The 19318-nt window shown below is 38.2% G+C and overlaps 1 protein-coding gene across 1 annotated transcript in view; it reads right to left on the minus strand.

The window, feature by feature from the left end:
- The window catches only part of ADAMTS19 (ADAM metallopeptidase with thrombospondin type 1 motif 19), a 276274-nt gene that overhangs the window by 210715 nt on the left and 46241 nt on the right, over positions 1 to 19318 (minus strand). The window contains exon 3 of the mRNA XM_055548380.1: positions 6877 to 7042. Coding sequence (XP_055404355.1) covers positions 6877 to 7042 — 166 coding nt within the window. The remainder of the gene's footprint in view (positions 1 to 6876; positions 7043 to 19318) is intronic.

The raw sequence follows: 19318 nt of genomic DNA on the forward strand, positions 1-19318 counted from the left end.
CTGTGTGTGAAAATCATGCATGTTGAAGTCATCTTTTTACTAAGTGGCTTTCTTGAATGTCTTCATTGTCTACATCAAGCATGCTGAGCTCATTCTTCATCTCTTCAATCGTTGAGATCATTTTCTACCCAGATGTGGCATGCATTAAAAACAATAGAGTTGATACCACACACTCCCAGTTAAAAAAGATATTTGTAAATGAGGATATACAGGTGGACACTATGTGCTCCCCATAATACCCTCCACACACTGACGATCATCTCCACGATGTCAGGCCTGGCATATGGAAACTGTATCGGTAGTGGCTGGGTTAAGTTAGCTCTCAGAATAGAGATGATCTGTTATCCTGATCGAATAGATGGTCTTCTTCAATGCTATACATCTCGTTCTTGTTCGCATAGAGTCCTAGACAAACTCACAAGTTTATAAATATTGATGGATAATACCACTGGCCTGTTTACAGTCTTGAAAGACCATGTTTTGCCTTCCAGATAAAGTCTTTATTACCACAGTACTCAAGGCCCCTCAGTATCTCATCTGTGACTACTTTTCCAGGCTTGAACCTCCTGTCCTCACTGCAGACACTGGCTTCAGCTCGCCTAGTAGATGATTTCTTCTGCCCTTATGCTTTTGTATTTATTCTCCCTTCTTCCCAAAATGTTCTTTCCCCATCTAACAACATCCACTAAATTTTCACAAATGTTTTTCATTTTACACATCAGATCAGATCAGTCGCTCAGTCGTGTCCGACTCTTTGCGACCCCATGAATCGCAGCACACCAGGCCTCCCTGTCCATCACCAACTCCCAGAGTTCACTCAGACTCACGTCCATCGAGTCAGTGATGCCATCCAGCCATTTCATCCTCTGTCGTCCCCTTCTCCTCCTGCCCCCAATCCCTCCCAGCATCAGAGTCTTTTCCAATGAGTCAACTCTTCACATGAGGTGGCCAAAGTACTGGAGTTTCAGCTTTAGCATCATTCCTTCCAAAGAAATCCCAGGGCTGATCTCCTTCAGAATGGACTGGTTGGATCTCCTTGCAGTCCAAGGGACTCTCAAGAGTCTTCGCCAACACCACAGTTCAAAAACATCAATTCTTCGGCGCTCAGCCTTCTTCACAGTCCAACTCTCACATCCATACATGACCTCTGGAAAAACCACAGCCTTGACTAGATGAACCTTTGTTGGCAAAGTGATGTCTCTGCTTTTGAATATGCTATCTAGGTTGGTCATAACTTTCCTTCCAAGGAGTAAGCGTCTTTTAATTTCATGGCTGCAGTCACCATCTGCAGTGATTTTGGAGCCCAAAAAATAAAGTCTGACACTGTTTCCACTGTTTCCCCATCTATTTCCCTTGAAGTGATGGGACCGGATGCCATGATCTTCTTTTTCTGAATGTTGAGCTTTAAGCCAACTTTTTCACTCTCCACTTTCACTTTCATCAAGAGGCTTTTGAGTTCCTCTTCACTTTCTGCCATAAGGGTGGTGTCATCTGCATATCTGAGGTTATTGATATTTCTCCCGGCAATCTTGATTCCAGCTTGTGTTTCTTCCAGTCCATTTTCTCATGATGTACTCTGCATGTAAGTTAAACAAACAGGGTGACAATATACAGCCTTGACGTACTCATTTTCCTGTTTGGAACCAGTCTGTTGTTCCATGTCCATTTTACACATAATCTTATTTAACTATGATAAGAGCCCTAAGGTTCAGGTACCACTACATTCATTTTGTATATTGTAAATGAAGCTTTGGAGAAAGCAAGAAAGTTTTCTAGAGTCCCACAAGTAGGCAGTGGCAGCATGAGATGTGAGCACAAACAGTCTGACTCTAAAGTTCATTTTCTTAACCTGCATACTCTGTTCCCTTTCTTCCCTGTAGTCTGGATAAGTTGTACTTGATATCTGAGATTCACCCAACCCTCCTCCCCAATAACAGAAGTTTAGAATCTAGTGTAGCAAGTTGGTCATGGTTCTTATTATAGAAGACCTACAAGACATTCTAGAAATATCACCCAAAAAAGATGTCCTTTTCATTACAGGGCTCTGGAATGCAAAAGTAGGAAGTCAAGAAATGCCTGGAGTAACAGGCAAATTTGACCTTGGAGCACAGAATGAAGCAGGGCAAAGGCTAATAGAGTTCTGCCAAGAGAATGCACAGGTCATAGCAAACACCCTCTTCCAACAACACAAGAGAAGACTCTACACATGGACATCACCAGATGGTCGACACCGAAATCAGATTGATTATATTCTTTGTAGCCAAAGATGGAGAAGCTTTATACAGTCAGCAAAAACAAGACCAAGAGCTGACTGTGGCTCAGATCATGAACTCCTTATAGCCAAATTCAGACTTAAATTGAAGAAAGTGGAGAAAACCACTAGGTTCTCAGGTATGACCTAAATCAAATCCCTTATGACTATACAGTGGAAGTGAAAAATAGATTTAAGGGACTAGATCTGACAGAGTGCCTGATGAACTATGGATGGAGGTTCATGACATTGTACAGGAGATAGGAATCAAGACCATCTCCAAGAAAAAGAAATTCAAAAAAGCAAAATGGCTGTCTAAGGAGGCCTTACAAATAGCTGTGAAAAGAAGGGAAACGAAAAGCAAAGGAGAAAAGGAGAGATACACCCATTTGAATGCAGAGTTCCAAAGAATAGCAAGAAGAGATAAGAAAGCCTTTCTCAGTAATCAATGCAAAGAAATAGAGGAAAACAATAGAATGGGAAAGACTAGAGATCTTTTCAAGAAAATTAGAGATACCAAGGGAACATTTCATGCAAAGATGGGCTCAATAAAGGACAGAAATGGTAGGGACCAGAAGCAGAAGATATTAAGAAGAGGTGGCAAGAATACACAGAAGAACTGTACAAAAAAGATCTTCATGACCCAGATAATCACAATGGTGTGATCACTCACCTAGAGCCAGACATCCTGGAATGTGAAGTCAGGTGGGCCTTAGAAAGCATCACTACGAACAAAGCTAGTGGAGGTGATGGAATTCCAGTTGAGCTATTTCAAATCCTGAAAGATGACGCTGTGTAAGTGCTGCACTCAATATGCCAACAAATTTGGAAAACTCAGCAGTGGCCACAGGACTGGAAAAGGTCAGTTTTCATTCCAATCCCAAAGAAAGGCAATGCCAAAGAACGCTCAAACTACTGCACAATTGCACTCATCTCACACGCTAGTAAAGTAATGCTTAAAATTCTCCAAGCCAGGCTTCAGCAATACATGAACCGTGAACTTCCAGATGTTCAAGCTGGTTTTACAAAAGGCAGAGGAACCAGAGATCAATTTGCCAACATCTGCTGGATCATCAAAAAAGCAAGAGAGTTCCAGAAAAACATCTATTTCTACTTTATTGACTATGCCAAAGCCTTTGACTGTGTGGATCACAATAAACTGTGGAAAATTCTGAAAGAGGTGGGAATACCAGACCACCTGACCTGCCTCTTGAGAAACCTGTATGCAGGTCAAGAAGAAACAGTTAGAACTGGACATGGAACAACGGACTGGTCCCAAATAGGAAAAGGAGTACATCAAGGCTGTATATTGTCACCCTGCTTATTTAACTTATATGCAGAGTACATCATGAGAAATGCTGGCTGGAGGAAGCACAAGTGGAATCAAGATTGCTGGGAGAAATATCAATAACCTCAGATATGCAGGTGACACCACCCTTATGGCAGAAAGTGAAGAAGAACTAAAGAGCTTCTTGATGAAAGTGAAAGAGGAGAGTGAAAAAGTTAGAAGCTCAACATTCAGAAAACTAAGATCATGGCATCCGGTCCCATCACTTCATGAGAAATAGATGGGGAAACAGTGGCCGACTTTATTTTTATGGGGTCCAAATTTGCTGCAGATGGTGATTGCAGCCATGAAATTAAAAGACACTTACTCCTTGAAAGGAAAGTTATGACCAACCTAGATAGCATATTCAAAAGCAGAAACATTACTTTGCCAACAAAGGTCCATCTAGTCAAGTCTATGGTTTTTCCAGTGGTCATGTATGGATGTGAGAGCTGTACTATAAAGAAAGCTGAGCACCAAAGAATTGATGCTTTTGAACTGTGGTGTTGGAGAAGACTCTTGAGTGTCCCTTGGACTGCAAGGAGATCCAACCAGTCCATCCCAAAGGAGATCAGTCCTGGGTATTCATTGGAAGGACTGATGTTGAAACTGAAACTCCAATACTTTGGCCACCTGATGTGAAAAGCTGATTCATTTTGAAAAGACCCTGATGCTGGGAAAGATGAGGGCAGGAGGAGAAATGGACGACAGAGGATGAGATGGCTGGATGGCATCACTGACTCGATGGACATGGGTTTGGGTGGACTCCGGGAGCTGGTGATGGACAGGGAGGCCTGGCATACTGCAGTTCATGGGGTCACAAAGAGTCTGACACGACTGAGTGACTGAACTGAACTGAACTGAGCTTATTATAGATAGCCTAATTACTCATTTACAAGTTTGCCCAAAATAATACATTGGTCCACCTCGTGAGAATAAGAGCTGTGTCATTTAGCTCTACATTCCTGTGACATGACTGGTTCTCCTATGTTGCAAATAAAGAATTTTATGGTTCATAAATTCAAGGGAAGTGAAGAAGAGTATCTAGCTAGAGTGAGACTGAAGCTAGGCCTTGAACCTGGTGCCTCTGACTCTCAATCTCCTGTGCCTTTCTTTCTTCTATGTTATCTTTTAATAAAAGAACATGACAAAGTCATCCTAAACTATGAAGGTATGTGTTTAGGAAAAAGCATTTATATAATCAATACATATAAACACAATACACTTAAAACATTAACATGATGAAGGGGAATAGGCTAAGACCAAGTTGAATACAAGTAAACTTTATGATTCCATTGTGCAAAGGCAATTGCTGCAACATTGTCCAGATCTGAATGTTCTTTAATATGCTAATATATTATCCTGAAATAAGAAGGGAAGAACTACAATTAGACATATCAGTATAAGTAAATGGATATTTTATTTCACAGATTGCTAATTTTAAAATGATTTTTAAATTTCCCTTAAAAAACACTGAAGATAGGTAAGAGAATTTAGAAAACAGCTTAGCAATCCTTGCATGCAAGTGCTTGATCCAAACAGGTTAATTAAGATATAACAGTCATGTCTTTAAAAAATTAGAAAGTTTATGAACAAGGTCTGTCAAATATGAACCATGTATTTATGCTTTATAAAACCCATCAAAAATAAGAATTCTCTAGAAACCTTTCCTCCATACATACTGCAATATAAAGCCTACTTTATGTCATCTGTATACATGAGTAATTAGAACAGCTGGAACTTACTATGATTCAAAAGTTGCATAGTGCAGATTTTCAGTGTAACTCACACAAGGCAATCTCCTTAAATGGACTATATCCAATCGTTGCTGTTATTGTCTCACAATATAAAACTTTTCTTTTGCTTTGTCAGACTATGAGCTTTGTCCAGCTGTTTTTTATCTCCAGTGTGTCTATATTTCTTAGAATAGAGAAGATGGGTGTGTCTTATTTAAAATGACTTGATAATGTGCTTTGAATAATGTGACACAGAGATAGATTCACTTAATCACTTCTGAAGATAATTCTCATATAGACTGATACCATGAGCTTTCGCAAAAGAAAACAGAGATCAGAGATTAATTTGAGATAGTAGTTCTAAACAGAAACATACTGAAATCCTGTCTGAATCTGATCCTCCTAGACAACTGATGATATGAACATGCCAAGGCCTTTGAAAATGTTACTTATTATCACAATTTATATGCCTAAATCAACCTCAAATACCATAACCAATTGTCAAGTTGCTATCTTGGCACTAAATACGCTAATACCTAATTCTAAATCTCCAAGTCAATTTTAAAGCCTTTACACCAAAAATTCTTCAATAAATTCATATTTCCTCAGATTCTAAACGGAGCTATTTCTCATATCAGTGAATATTCAGAGATGTCTGGATTAGATGTCCAAACATTTTTACTAGGGAAACTGCTGAATGTTGGCTATGACTTTTAGGTCCTATTTATGTAATAGAAATCATTCATTTTTCCTTACCCTTCTTGCTAATGCCACATATCTCTGCCAAAGGAAGTAATAAGGACGTGTACCAAACAGCAACCCCATTTTATTTCTGTGAAAAAATTGGCAGAAAAACAGAGACTAGGATTTGATGGTTGGAAATGTTTGTGAGCCACTTAAACTTTAAGATTTAAGATATTCTGATACTGAGAATAAAATTCAAAGAAGTAAATCTTTGAATTTCTTCCTATTCCTAGGAATAGGACTCTTCTTCCTATTCCTCTATTAATATTAACCGTCAAGATGATTTTTACTTGAATCAAACAGAAAAAGAAGAAAGTGCAAGATGCTTCTGGTCAAAGTACAGAGATTTCTATGATGTTCACATAGAAGTAAGCTAAAATAAGAGCATGAGCTCACAGTATTCAGTTTCAGGGGATCTGGAGTTCTCTCAGTGTCATTTCTATTCCAGTTAGGTGAACAGAATCCCATGAGGAACACTTCACAATTCAAGAGAGATATAGAGCATGCACTGTATTAATATCTGAAGTTATTCTATTTTTATATTAAAATATACTACTTCATAGAAAACAAGTCAAAAAATATATGTAATTGTCATTAACCAAGAGAGATTCCACATTAAAAAAAAAAAGATAAAGCCGTGGACAGATGGATAGACACAAAGAGAGGGAAGGATGGGGAAGGGAGGAAGGCAAGGAAAAAAGAAAGCGTGGGGTGGGAGAGTGGCATGGAGGGAAGAAGGGAGGGAGGGTGGGAGGATTTATTCCAGGATTCATCTCAAATTGCATATTTAATTAAACCCTTTCAGGACAAGGCATTACCTGAAATAACACCACAGTAATGACTGTGAGGAACAGACTTCTCTGTGACTTTTTCCTCCATGGACCTTTTCCGCCTATATACACGATGTGGGTGACCCGTGATGGCCACTGTATCATTGAGTGGTTCAATAAATATGAAGTCCTCATTGAGCTGTATAAATCCCATCTGGAATATATAACATAGAAAGATGCATATGAAATACCTGTTCATAAGTTAGTTTCAATTACGTAACTTATTCAATTAAGTTACTTTCTAGGTTCTCCCACTCACACACACACACACTTAATTTTCTTCCACGTATATGCATACTTTTTTCTAGTGAAGCTATTTTAGCAACCCCACTAATAAGGTAACTGTCTTCCCATTTTATTACTTCATCTTCAGGTACTTTATGGCACCAGCATAAACTTCATATAGTTAGTCTTAGCCTGTGTGGGTGGGAGGCTAGATGCCAGCAACAGATGCACAGTAAAAATCCTGGAATGTTAAAGGCTCACTTTGGGAGACCCATGGGGTCACTTATATGTACAGCATGTACAGAAGAGCAATACAGTTTTTAATTGCTTACACCACACAGTCCAACTTTTTGATAATCATTATTTAATAAAATAATTTATGTAATATACCACAAAAAATGTAGGATATATAGCATTACAGTTATTATATAAAATACTCTCAAGTCTTCTTTTAAACATTTTTTTAAACCCTTGAACAATAAATTACAGAAAAAGGAAGTATCACTTACATAAACAAGTTCAATTTCATACAATACCATATTTTAAAGTTAGCCAGTTGTGAACAGGGGGCTAAAAACTGTAAAATTCAGTTATAATCAGCAAGATGAACTTATAACAAATAAGTATTCTTTTATCATATTAAAGCTAAGCCTAGTCATTTCTTCCCTTTCTTTTTTAGAATATGAAGTTAAGTTATAACCAGGAAAATATTTTACATGGAAGAAAATATGACTTGATCTTTCCAATTTTTATTATTTTAGTCTACTATAATATATATTAATATATAAAATGCATACTTGATTACTTATACTGTTAACTCATTAGTAAACAATTTTGAAGCAATAATCCCCTAGAACCTACATTATTCATACATATGATATGGTAATATTAAAGTTTTCAAATACCATTTTGTATTGATTTTATAAAAATTATATATAGTTCATTTTGTTTCACATATAATTAGCATTATAATATAATTATTTCTTCAGATATAGTCATTGTTCCACATTGTATATATTTTTTTAATTTAGGCTAAAACCTTTTCCTAAGAAAAAAAGGCTTTTTGTTTTGTTTGAATTACTAAAGCATATAACGCTGCTCTGGCTTGCCAGCCAGCAGGGCTTCTCTGTACCCGCGCGGGCAGCGGGTCCCTCTGGGTCGCTCTGGCAGGGGAGCCAGGTGGCAGGAAATTCGGGACATCTGGCCAGCATGGTGCAGGTTCACCTGCTCTTGTCCTACCCCAGCATCTTGGCCAGACGAAGGTACTCACGGATCCCCGTGTTCAGCTACTTGGTCTTTTTATCATCTGCTCTGGAGAAGCAAATGGCACCCCACTCCAGTACTCTTGCCTGGAAAATCCCATGGACGGAGGAGCCTGGTAGGCTACAGTCCATGGTGTCGCAAGGAGTCGGTCACGACTGAGTGACTTCACTATTGCATCTTCTATATGGAAAGACTAAGTGACGGGCAATATACTATCACATTTTATTTTGTACAGAACTGACGTTATCAGATACCTGAAGAATAAAATCTAAAAATCCTTACCAATTTCATTTTACTGAAGTTTTATATCACTAATAAAATTCTTAACTACTGGAACAGCAGTTCCATCACCTGTGTCCCCTCCCCTCTCTTCCTTCCTTCCTTTCCCTGTCTCTTTCTCAGTTTCTACCTCTCCATCTCCTGTTCACACACATGCACATGCATATATCGCTTGTGGGTGGGGATTGCAAAAAATTTATATTCTAATGATTCTTTTAAAATATCAGGCATATCTGTATTTGGGGCATTTCTGTTAAGTTTAACTTCCAATGAGTTATTTTATTCTCCATACATGTTTTCATTCTCTCAAACATGAAATCAGCTTCAATTTTAATTAGATACATGAAACACATAAAATTTTCCCTAGAGTCAAATTTAATGGGAATAAGAATATCAAATGTTTTTAAATTTAAATAATAATCATTAAAGATATAGTACATCTACATATGGACTGAGGACAGAACGTGTGTTTAGTCGCTCAGTCATGTCCGACTCTTTGCGACCCCACGGACTGCAGCCCACCAGGCTTCTCTCCATGGGGATTCGTCAGGCAAGAATACTGGAATGGATCGCCACGCTCTCCTTCAGGGGATCTTCCCAACCCAGGGATTGAATCCAAGTCTCCAGCATCGCAGGCAGATTCTTTACCAACTGAACCACCAGGGAAGTCGGATTGAGGATAAGTGGTGTCATATTATCGTCAATTGAGATTATGAAAATATAGAAATATGTTTCTCTTGTTTGAATAAGTGTGATTCTGAGATTCAGTCAGTATCCAAAGCCACAAATAAAACTGACAGTGTAGCTAATGACTAAAATAATAACTGCTATGATGTTTCAGTTCAGTTCAGTTCAGTCGCTCAGTTGTGTCTGACTCTTTGCGACCCCATGAATCGCAGCACGCCAGCTATGATGCTTAGTTTCCCTAAATCATAAATTTGTAATCTGATATATTCTTTCAACAGGTTATAAGCATGGGAAGAGTTATAATAACAAATCCTATAAAATTTAATTGCATACTATCATATAAAATTTAATAACATCAAGAATAGATTCTAGACTTAAGATTATTTGGGTTTATAACTTACTACCATGTAAGTATGAGAAACTTACAGTGTCTTTAAACAACAGCTTCATAGGGTTCTTTGGAAGATTTTTTTTAAAGCATCTTTAAGCACATGTAATGTTCCTATCATAAGGACTTCCCAGGTGGCTCAGTGGTAAAGAACCTGTCTACCAATGCAGGAGATGGGGGTTCAATCACTTTCGCAAAGTTCCCCTGTAGGGAAGGGCACCTCATTGCAGTATTCTTGACTGGAAAATTCCATGGACAGAGGAACCTGGCGGGGTGTACTGTCCATGGCATCACAAATAGAGTCAGACACAACTTAGTGACTAAATAGCAACAACAAAACGAACATTTTGTTCTATGTTCTAGCATAGAATCTGATGCTCGGTAACCTTTTAATAAATGTTCGCCATAATTTTTATGTTATTCATAAATATAATTATAATAAATATAGCAGCCAAACATTTAAGAGTGGACTGAAGAGCTCCGAGAATCCAAAAAATTAAAATTTACTCATTTTTGTATCACCATAAAGAAAAGTGAAGTCGCTCAGTCATGTCCGACTCTTCGCAACTCTTGTATCACCATATTAGCATATTAAATATTGTTTCAAGTAGATGTGTTTTTTTTGTTTTAAGATACGATTTGGAAAACTTCATGACATACAATTCTCTATTGTGTTAGGATTTTATCTATATACATTTTTAAAAACAAGAAGGTCACTTTGAAAAAAAAATTGTTAGCATAATTATGGTGGTGGTGATTTTGTTGCTAAATCATGTCCGACTCTTGCAACCCCATGGACCATAGTCTGCCAGGCTCCTCTGTCCATGAGATTCTCCAGGCAAGAATACTGGAGTGGGTTGCCATTTCCTTCTGCAGAGGATCTTCCCGACCAAGGAATCAAACCCAGGTCTCCTGCATTGCAGGTAGATTTTTAACTGACTGAGCTATGAGGGAAGCTGGAATAACTACAGTGAAAATGAAAGTTGCTCAGTCGTGTCTGACTCTTTGCGACCCCATGGATATACAGTCCAGGGAAATCTCCAGGCCAGAATACTGGAGTGGCTAGCCTTGGAATAATTATAAATGATGACTAATTCATTCAATATATATTTGCTGTCTGACCCCATGTGCCAGACTCAGTTCACTCTGGGGCATATTTAGCATCAAGTATTCAGATTCTCTTCAGGCAAGGGCTTCCTATCTGAGATCAGAATACTATCCTACGCCACAGGAAGTTCTCTAGCTTGGGTTGGCATCTGTCAAGCAGGGAAGTCATGAGGTTTTCTATGTTCCCATGAACAGGGGACCTATTCCAATAACAAAATGGATCATCTTATCTGTGCTGTGAATTTACAAGCCATGGAAGAACATAAATCTAGATCAAAGTCTCTTTACAAGTTCTCCTATGCTTGATAATGGAAAAGGAAATGACAACCCACTCCAGTATTTTTGCCTGGAGAATTCCACGGACAGAGAAGCCCCATGGGGTCGCAAAGAGTCGGACATGACTGAGTGACTAACACACACATCGATGCTTAACAATGCACAATTACACAGCATTCACTTCAGGAAACATTGTCCTTTTAATTTTTGTTGTTGTTGTTCAGTTGCTAAATCGTGTCCAACTCTCTGAGACCCCCACATACTGCAACACACCAGGCTTCCCTTTGCTGTCCTTCACTATCTCTCAGAGTTTGCTCCCGAAGTTTAATTTTAGAAGGAAAGAAAATTAGTAGTGCATTAAAATGGCACAATACATTCTCCAAAATAAATGTGAACTATATAAGTATTTTCTCCAAGATTCCTCTTCTTAGATTTTTCAAAATGATGTTAACAATGTTGAGGTATTTCATGCAAACATTTGGAAATGAAATTAGTTAAAAGTTAACTGCCTTATTTGTCGTTATGTGCATCTTCTCATAAAATGGCATCTCTCCTATTGTATTGAATGCTTTTATTTGATTTGACATTTTAGCAAACATTTCAGTGTTTTGCAAATTGACCACTGCTTATTTGAAAATAAGTTACCAGCCATTTCTTGCCTTACTGGTTCTGATATTTTACTATCTCTCCATTTAGATATTCCTGTGTTTTTTAAAACAGCCATTTACACTAATCTCCATATAAGTGTATTATCACGGCCACCAATTCCTAATCACAACATGAAATTTGATCTGACAAATGTGCATGGATTTTTATATATCATTGCTTCAAGTCACCTAATGCAAATGTTTCAGCTGTTCAAATTCAAATCAACTACAGTCTATTAAATAGATGAACAGATTCTAAAGTAGTAATGTAAGCATAAATAAAAATAACTAAAAATTTAAAGTTGCTACTCTTACTAGGTTCACTACTTCACTTCCCCTACCTTAATTCCTATTCACTTAATCAGCTGGTGCACTACTAATATAATTACCTCAAGTTCTCTTTTTATTTTTTCCATTCTCCTTTTTTGGAAATTTGTTTTATTTCCCAGGACCTCAGTTTTCTACATGAACTTTCAGTTGACTAGTTGAAGGTATATATCTGAGGGCTAAAACTACATATGGCAAGAATCTTTAATAATATCCTATTTTTAAAAAAAATACACAGCACCCACAAGAAGTAAATACTGTCTGTGGTAGATCATTATAATTTCAGGCTATGAGATGACTCTGCTATCTGGCGGGATAGTAGAATTTGGATAAAAGTTACTTCTTATGAGACGAGGCATTAGCAGAAAGGCAAAGAGGATGCGAAATCCAGGAAACTGGTTAAAAAGATGCCTGGCTTCCTACTTATCAGGTATGCTTTCAAAGAAGGGATATATATATACATATAACTGATTCATTTTGCTGAACAGTAGAACACACAGCATTGTAAAACAACTGTACTCCAATAAAAATTAATTTAACAAGTATTAAAAAAAAAAAGATGTCTGACTTGAGTAGAAAGTGAAAGTGAAACTCACTCAGTCGTGTCCAACTCTTTGCAACCCCGTGGACTACAGAGTCCATGGAATTCTCCAAGCCAGAATACTGGAGTGGGCAGCTTTTACCTTCTCCAGGAAAGCTTCCCAACCCAGGAACCGAACACAAGTCTCCCGCATTGCAGGTGGATTCTTTATCAGCTGAGCCCAAGGGAAGCCCAAGAATACTGGAGTGGGTAGCCTTTACCTTCTCCAGGAAATCTTCCCAACCCAGAAATCGAACCAGGGTCTCCTGCATTGCAGGCAGATTCTTTACCAACTGAGCTATCAGAGAAGTTATTAGGGAAGATTTGAGTAGAGAAACAGGTAAATGTAGCCCCAAAATAAGATGAATCAATATAACTGAAAACATCAAATGACAAAGTTCTTGACAGAACAAGTCAATGAAGGTTTGAGGATGATTAGTTTATTATCTAACTGGAAAGTATATTAGAGAATCCATGAGCCACTGGAAGAAGCATAAGTGTTTGCCTTCTAAACAGCAGTAACAGAGGCTGAAAGGGATCTGGCATCTGCACACTGTTTATAACAACATTTCACGCAAATGTCTTATACGCTACATGATGTGAATTCTATATAAGTTGGCTATATTTTCCAAAATATTCTCTTGTATGGTAATGTTATAGCATATATCTCATTAAGTAAATAAAATACATAGTTGAAAACATAAGCATCACATAGGGATTGACATAAATTAAAATACTGTAAGTTCATTTTTATGCTTTATTCAAATGAAACATCGTTTTCAATATTACTGTAAGCGGGAGTAGTTTTTCAAGCTTTTATGTATTCTATGCATACATGATCAGTCGCTTCAGTCATATCCAACTCTTTCTATACATAATACATAAATCTGTAGGAAAACACACGTCTGATCCCATATCTATCTTTTTACCATATCATACTAAAATACTCGCCTGACTCAATCTTTTCAGTTTTCCCTTTATGACTGTGAGGATCAACTCCAAATGAAGATATATAAGTTATACAGTCATGATAAACTCTTGCCTGCCTCTCCATTGAAACTTCACATATAACCACTACAGACAAATTTTACTGTGTGAACAAACTTTACATTTTAACATATTTCAGAATAACTTTTAGCTGCACAGTCACATCTTAGTACACTGCATTTGCTGGTTTCTCTTCCCAGAAAAGTCACTGTTGGTATGGAAAATTATTTCTTCAAATTCAAGCTGACCCTGTCCCTTCTCCAAAGTAACCACCATCTCCTCTATCTACCTTTTCCATTCTTGCACTTAGGCCCCCTTTGAACGCTGTTTGCATGACTGTCTGATGAGACCATGAGCTATTCCAGGGAGGGCTTGGGGCACAGTGCTCGTCACCATGCCTTCATGCACAGGGCCTGGTACAGAGCAGGTGCTCACTCAATGTTAATTTCACTTTTGCTTTTGAAAGAAAAGAAAATAGATACATTTGCTGCTCTGAGCCACACTCTACCTGTGACTCCATCTGAGGCAAAATATCAATCTGATTTCTTCCCTCTTGGCATTTCCAGTGTTGCTTTCCTGTGTGTCCAAGTTTTATCTTTAGGAAAAGTTTTCATGTGACCACATTGTTAACATCATTCCATTTACTTTCCCTGCCAAAGGGCTTCAAAAAGAATCATGAAACAACAATGGTAGAAGGAAACTTAGACTCATCCGGCCATCTGGATTTTTAAAATCGAGAAAACCAAGGCTTAGAAATCTTGTATGACTTGCCCAGAATCACACAGAGAGTTCATGGGAATGTCAAGGATAGAAGCTAAAGCCTCCCAATTTCCAAATGGATTTTAATACAGCACTGAATTTGCTCGCCACCTACATTCTCCTTGTATTTCCACCAGCATTCTAGCTTCCCCCACTGGACTGGAAAACTGCTCTGAGGCCACCCACCGTGTCCTTCCTTTTATTCTCCTCCCTCAGGCATTTGACCCTTGACCACTTTTCTCCTCCAAGAATATTCCATGGCTCCACTTATCTTCTTCTCTAGCAACTGTTTCTGTTTCCTTAAACAGGTCCTTTTCCTCACCCACAAGGCAGGTCTTGTTTCTCTGTATTTATCACTTCCAACAAATTTATAAGTCCCCAGGGAAATGACTCCCAAATCCTCCTTCCAGATCCGCTGCTTCTATTCAAGATCCTTTCTCCTTGTCTCTTACTCCTCATCTCACTTTAGATGCATTATAATTCCCCCCAAAACTAGCACCTCCTCTTTAAGTCTGTACTTCTCTACATGAGTCTTTTCTAGTTAGCCAGGCTAAAATATACTATATAGTCCCTTCCTCTTCCCTTTTCAAACTTACTTTGAAATGTTTACAAGAAAACAAGAATAGAAGAAAATAACATGCCAGTATGCCAGATACTATATGTACATTATTTAATTTAATCAAACAGCCAGCTTGGGATAACTCTGTTAATGTCACCCATTTTGCAGTTGAAAAAGCCAAGCTTCAAAAAGACTTACTGTGCATGAGTGTATGGTGAGGACAGGGTTCAAACCAAAGACTACCAGGCTTGCAACATGTGCTGCCTCTTCTGTGAGGCTATCTGAAAAGGCAAGACCTGCTTGGACTGTTGTTCCAAATAACTCTCATCTTTTAAAAATCTGCACTGAGCATTTGATGTCAAGCACAACATCTCGCACATGGTAGATGCTCAAAATCTGATATCAAGAGCAAGGCCAGTTGTTTCATTTGCTATTATTTTCTCCCATTCTGAGGGTTGTCTTTTCACCTTGTTTCTACTTTACTTTGCTGTGCAAAAACTTTTACGTTTAATTAGGTCCCACTTTAATTTCCAAAATATACTAGCAGTTCATAAAACTCAGTATCAGAAAAACAAACAACCCAATCAAACAGTGGGGGAAAGACCTAAACAGACATCTCTCCAGAGAAGACATACAGATGGCTAACAAACACATGAAAAAATGCTCAACATCGCTCATTATTAGAGAAACGCAAATCAAAACTACAATGCGATATCATCTCACCCAGTCAGACTGGTCATTATCAAAAAGTCTACAAACAATAAATGCTGGAGAGGGTATGAAGAAAAGGGAACCTCTTGCACTGTTGGTAGGAATGTAAACTGGTATAGCCACTATGGAAGAGAGTATGACGATTCCTTAAAAAACTAAGAATAAAATCACCATACGATCCAGCAATCCCACTCCTAGGCATATACCCTGAGGAAACCAAAACTGAAAAAGACACAAGTACCCCAATGTTCATTGCAGCACTATTTACAATAGCTAGAACATGGAAGCAACCCAGATGTCCATCGACAAATGAAAAGATAAAGAAAAGTGAAAGTGAAACTAAAAGTTGCTCAGTCCTGTCTCTTTGCGAGACATGAACTGAATTCCATACAGTCCATGGAATTCTCCAGGCCAGAATACTGGAGTGGGTAGCATTTCCCTTCTCCAGGGGATCTTCCCAACCCAGGGATTGAACCCAGGGCTTCCACATTGTAGAGGGATTCTTTACCAGCTGAGTCACAAGGGAAGCCCAAGAATACTGGAGTGGGTAGCCTATCCCTTCTCCAGGGGATCTTCCTGACCCAGGAATTGAACCAGGGTCTATTGCAGGAGACCCTGCAATTCTTTACCAACAGAGCTATCAGGGAAGCCCCATGGATAAAGAAGTTGTGGTACATATACATGATGGAATATTACTCAGCCATAGAAAGAAACACATCTGAGTCGGTTCTAATGAAGTAGATGAACCTAGAGCTTATTATACAGAGTGAAGTAAGTCAGAAAGAGAAAGATAGGTATCATATACTAACACACATATATGGAATCTAAAAAAATGGTACTGAAAATTTTATTTGCAGGGCAGCAATGGAGAAACAGACCAAGAGAACAGACTTATGGACACAGGGAGAGGAGAGGGCGAGATGCATGGAGAGAGTAACATGGAGACTTACATTATCATATGTAGAATAGATAGCCAATGGGAATTTGCTGTACATCTCAGGGAACTCAAACAGAGGCGCTGTATCAACCTAGAGGGTTAGGATAGGGAGGGAGGTTCAAGAGGGAGGGGACATATGTACACCTATGGCTGATTCACGTTGATGTTTGACAGAAAACAACAAAATTCTGTAAAGCAATTAACCTTCAATTAAAAAATAAATTAAAGAAAAAAAAAAGAGCAAGGACAGGCCCCATCCTTCACAAAGCAGAAGACCAAAATACCACATTAGGCTCTGAGCTTTTATCTAGAGGTGTTTTATGTGACAGGCATGTGGGCTGCCAAAGGCACACTGGCCTTCTGAGCGCAGAGGTTTTCATCTCCAGGCCTTCTCCAATGGCGGAAACTCAATCTCTCTCCCACGGCAGATTTGGGAGAACAGTTCAAGGCTTTTGTTTTTCTTTCCTCCTTCCTTTCTCTCAATTCTCTTTTCTTTTTCTTAAAATGTTTTCTGATCATAAAAATCAGAACTTTTAAATAGCAGAATATTTTAAAAATACAGTTGAAAAAAGAAAACAGTCATCTCAAATTTCATCATACAGAAGTGTGTATATATATATCAATATGTATGTATATATTTCTTTCTGGTCTATTAACATATACACATAAGTGTCTCTGTATCTGTGCATGTGCATGTGTATACCTACACACACATATACATATGCTAAAGTTTTATGTTCTACTCTATTTTCCCATCTAAGAAACGCTTAGTAACTATTTTGTTTAATTTTGGACTGGCCCAAAAGTTTGTTTAGGTATTTCCATAATATCGTACCAAAACCCCAATAGTATTACATAGTCTTTATAAGTTGGTTTTTATTGATGAATAGTAACTTACATTCTAAATATATCACAATCTTATTATTCATTCACTCAACCCTCTACTCAATAAAATGCTTATGAGTATGAACGAAGTTTGAACAGCCAGAGCTGTACAGCAGTGAACGAGACTGACAAGCCCATCACCAACTCATACCCCAGGTGGGGAGACAATGTGTTATTTGTTCAACCAGGTCAAACTTACACTTACAATGTCTCCATTCAGATCAGATCAGATCAGATAAGCTTTACATTGATGATGTGTGCGCTTATTTATGTCTGTGTTCTATTTCACAATAAAAGCCAAGGGACAATATAGCTTGGAAGTATACCACCAGCTACCTAAAGAAGAAAGCAGGAGCTGAAAGTGACCATTTGGAAAAGATGAGCTAATTCTCCTCAAAGAACAAGTAAGTGAACAAGTAAGCCCCTGCCCTCGGGGGCTCAGGGGCAGCTCTGAGGAGGAAAGCCTCCTAAGAACCAATGAATATGGACTGTGACAGAGAAAGAGTGTGTCCACTTCAAGCACCCATCATAAAGCTCAGTCACACCATCTGTGACGCCATTCTCCTTCCCCTTAGAGCTTCAGTCCCAGGGAACGTAGAGGAACCCAGCGTGCTGAGCAGGAGAAATAACAGCTCTACATGGGAGAGAATGAGGACTCCACGTCCCCATTCCTCACTGCAAATGATGAGCTCTCAGAAAGCCTGAATGTGGAGAGCGTGCATCTCAGAGAAATTTACATGAAATTTACATGAAATTTAAATTTACATGAATTTGGATGGTTTGATGATTGTGGGACAAATATTTTTAATTACCAGAGACTTTCTGTGACTAAATTCACCATGGGACTTCTCACAACCCAAGAATAAACAACACCAGAAGACCAGAAAAACAAATATGAACGATCAAAAGGCAAACTATCTGTTTTATTTTGATATACCTTGAATCCTGTTTATTCAATCAACACTTATATATGTATAATATGAACTCAGGCAACAAATGTTATAAAGGGGTAAGCCAGTGATGTGGGGATGGCCTTTCAGGCGAGGTGATATCTAAGCAGAAATCTGGCGTATCAGAGATGTCAGGCCAAGATGCAAGGGGAAGGCATTCAAGGCAAAGAGAGAAACAAATCCTTGAGAGGGGAACAAATGTAGACACTTTAAGGAAAAGCAAAACTAGTGCAGCTGTAGCTAAGTGATATATGGGAAATGATCATTAGAAAGGAACGCAGGGCCTTAATCCATAGCGGTGTCACTTATTTGATTCATATTCAGAAATAAACCCTGATAAAATTCTACTTCTGTTTTTAGACCACCTATCTTTCCTCAGACCCTGGTTACAGATTTTATTATGGGACACCTCATGACAGCCTTCTGGGTTATGCTCTGTCAACGGTATTATTTTAACTACACGACAATTATACTTCATTTGTAAGAAGAATAGACTTCACTCTTACAATGCTTTCCCTATTTTCTTGAAAACCACTGCATTCTTCTAACTTCTCCCCAACATTTGACAGAAATATGGATTTAAAAACAATTTCAAAAATGTCCTTTTTATCAACATTGCAATGTCATTATAAACAACATCACAGTATGATACTAAATAGAATCTGTTCTATGCTGAAGAAGTAAAAAGGAAGTGGTGAAAACTGGTAGAGCTGAAAATGAATACCGCATCCTAATGGTTCATTATCCAAAACTAATTGATTTTTTGGTTATTATAATGGTTACTTTCTCATTTGATAGAATTTTTGCTCATGTCAAGAAAAACTTGATTTTCATATTTTTTTAATATTCCATTTACTTTAATA

Source organism: Bubalus kerabau, chromosome 1 (genome assembly GCF_029407905.1).
Source record: "Bubalus kerabau isolate K-KA32 ecotype Philippines breed swamp buffalo chromosome 1, PCC_UOA_SB_1v2, whole genome shotgun sequence".
Taxonomy (NCBI): domain Eukaryota; kingdom Metazoa; phylum Chordata; class Mammalia; order Artiodactyla; family Bovidae; genus Bubalus; species Bubalus kerabau.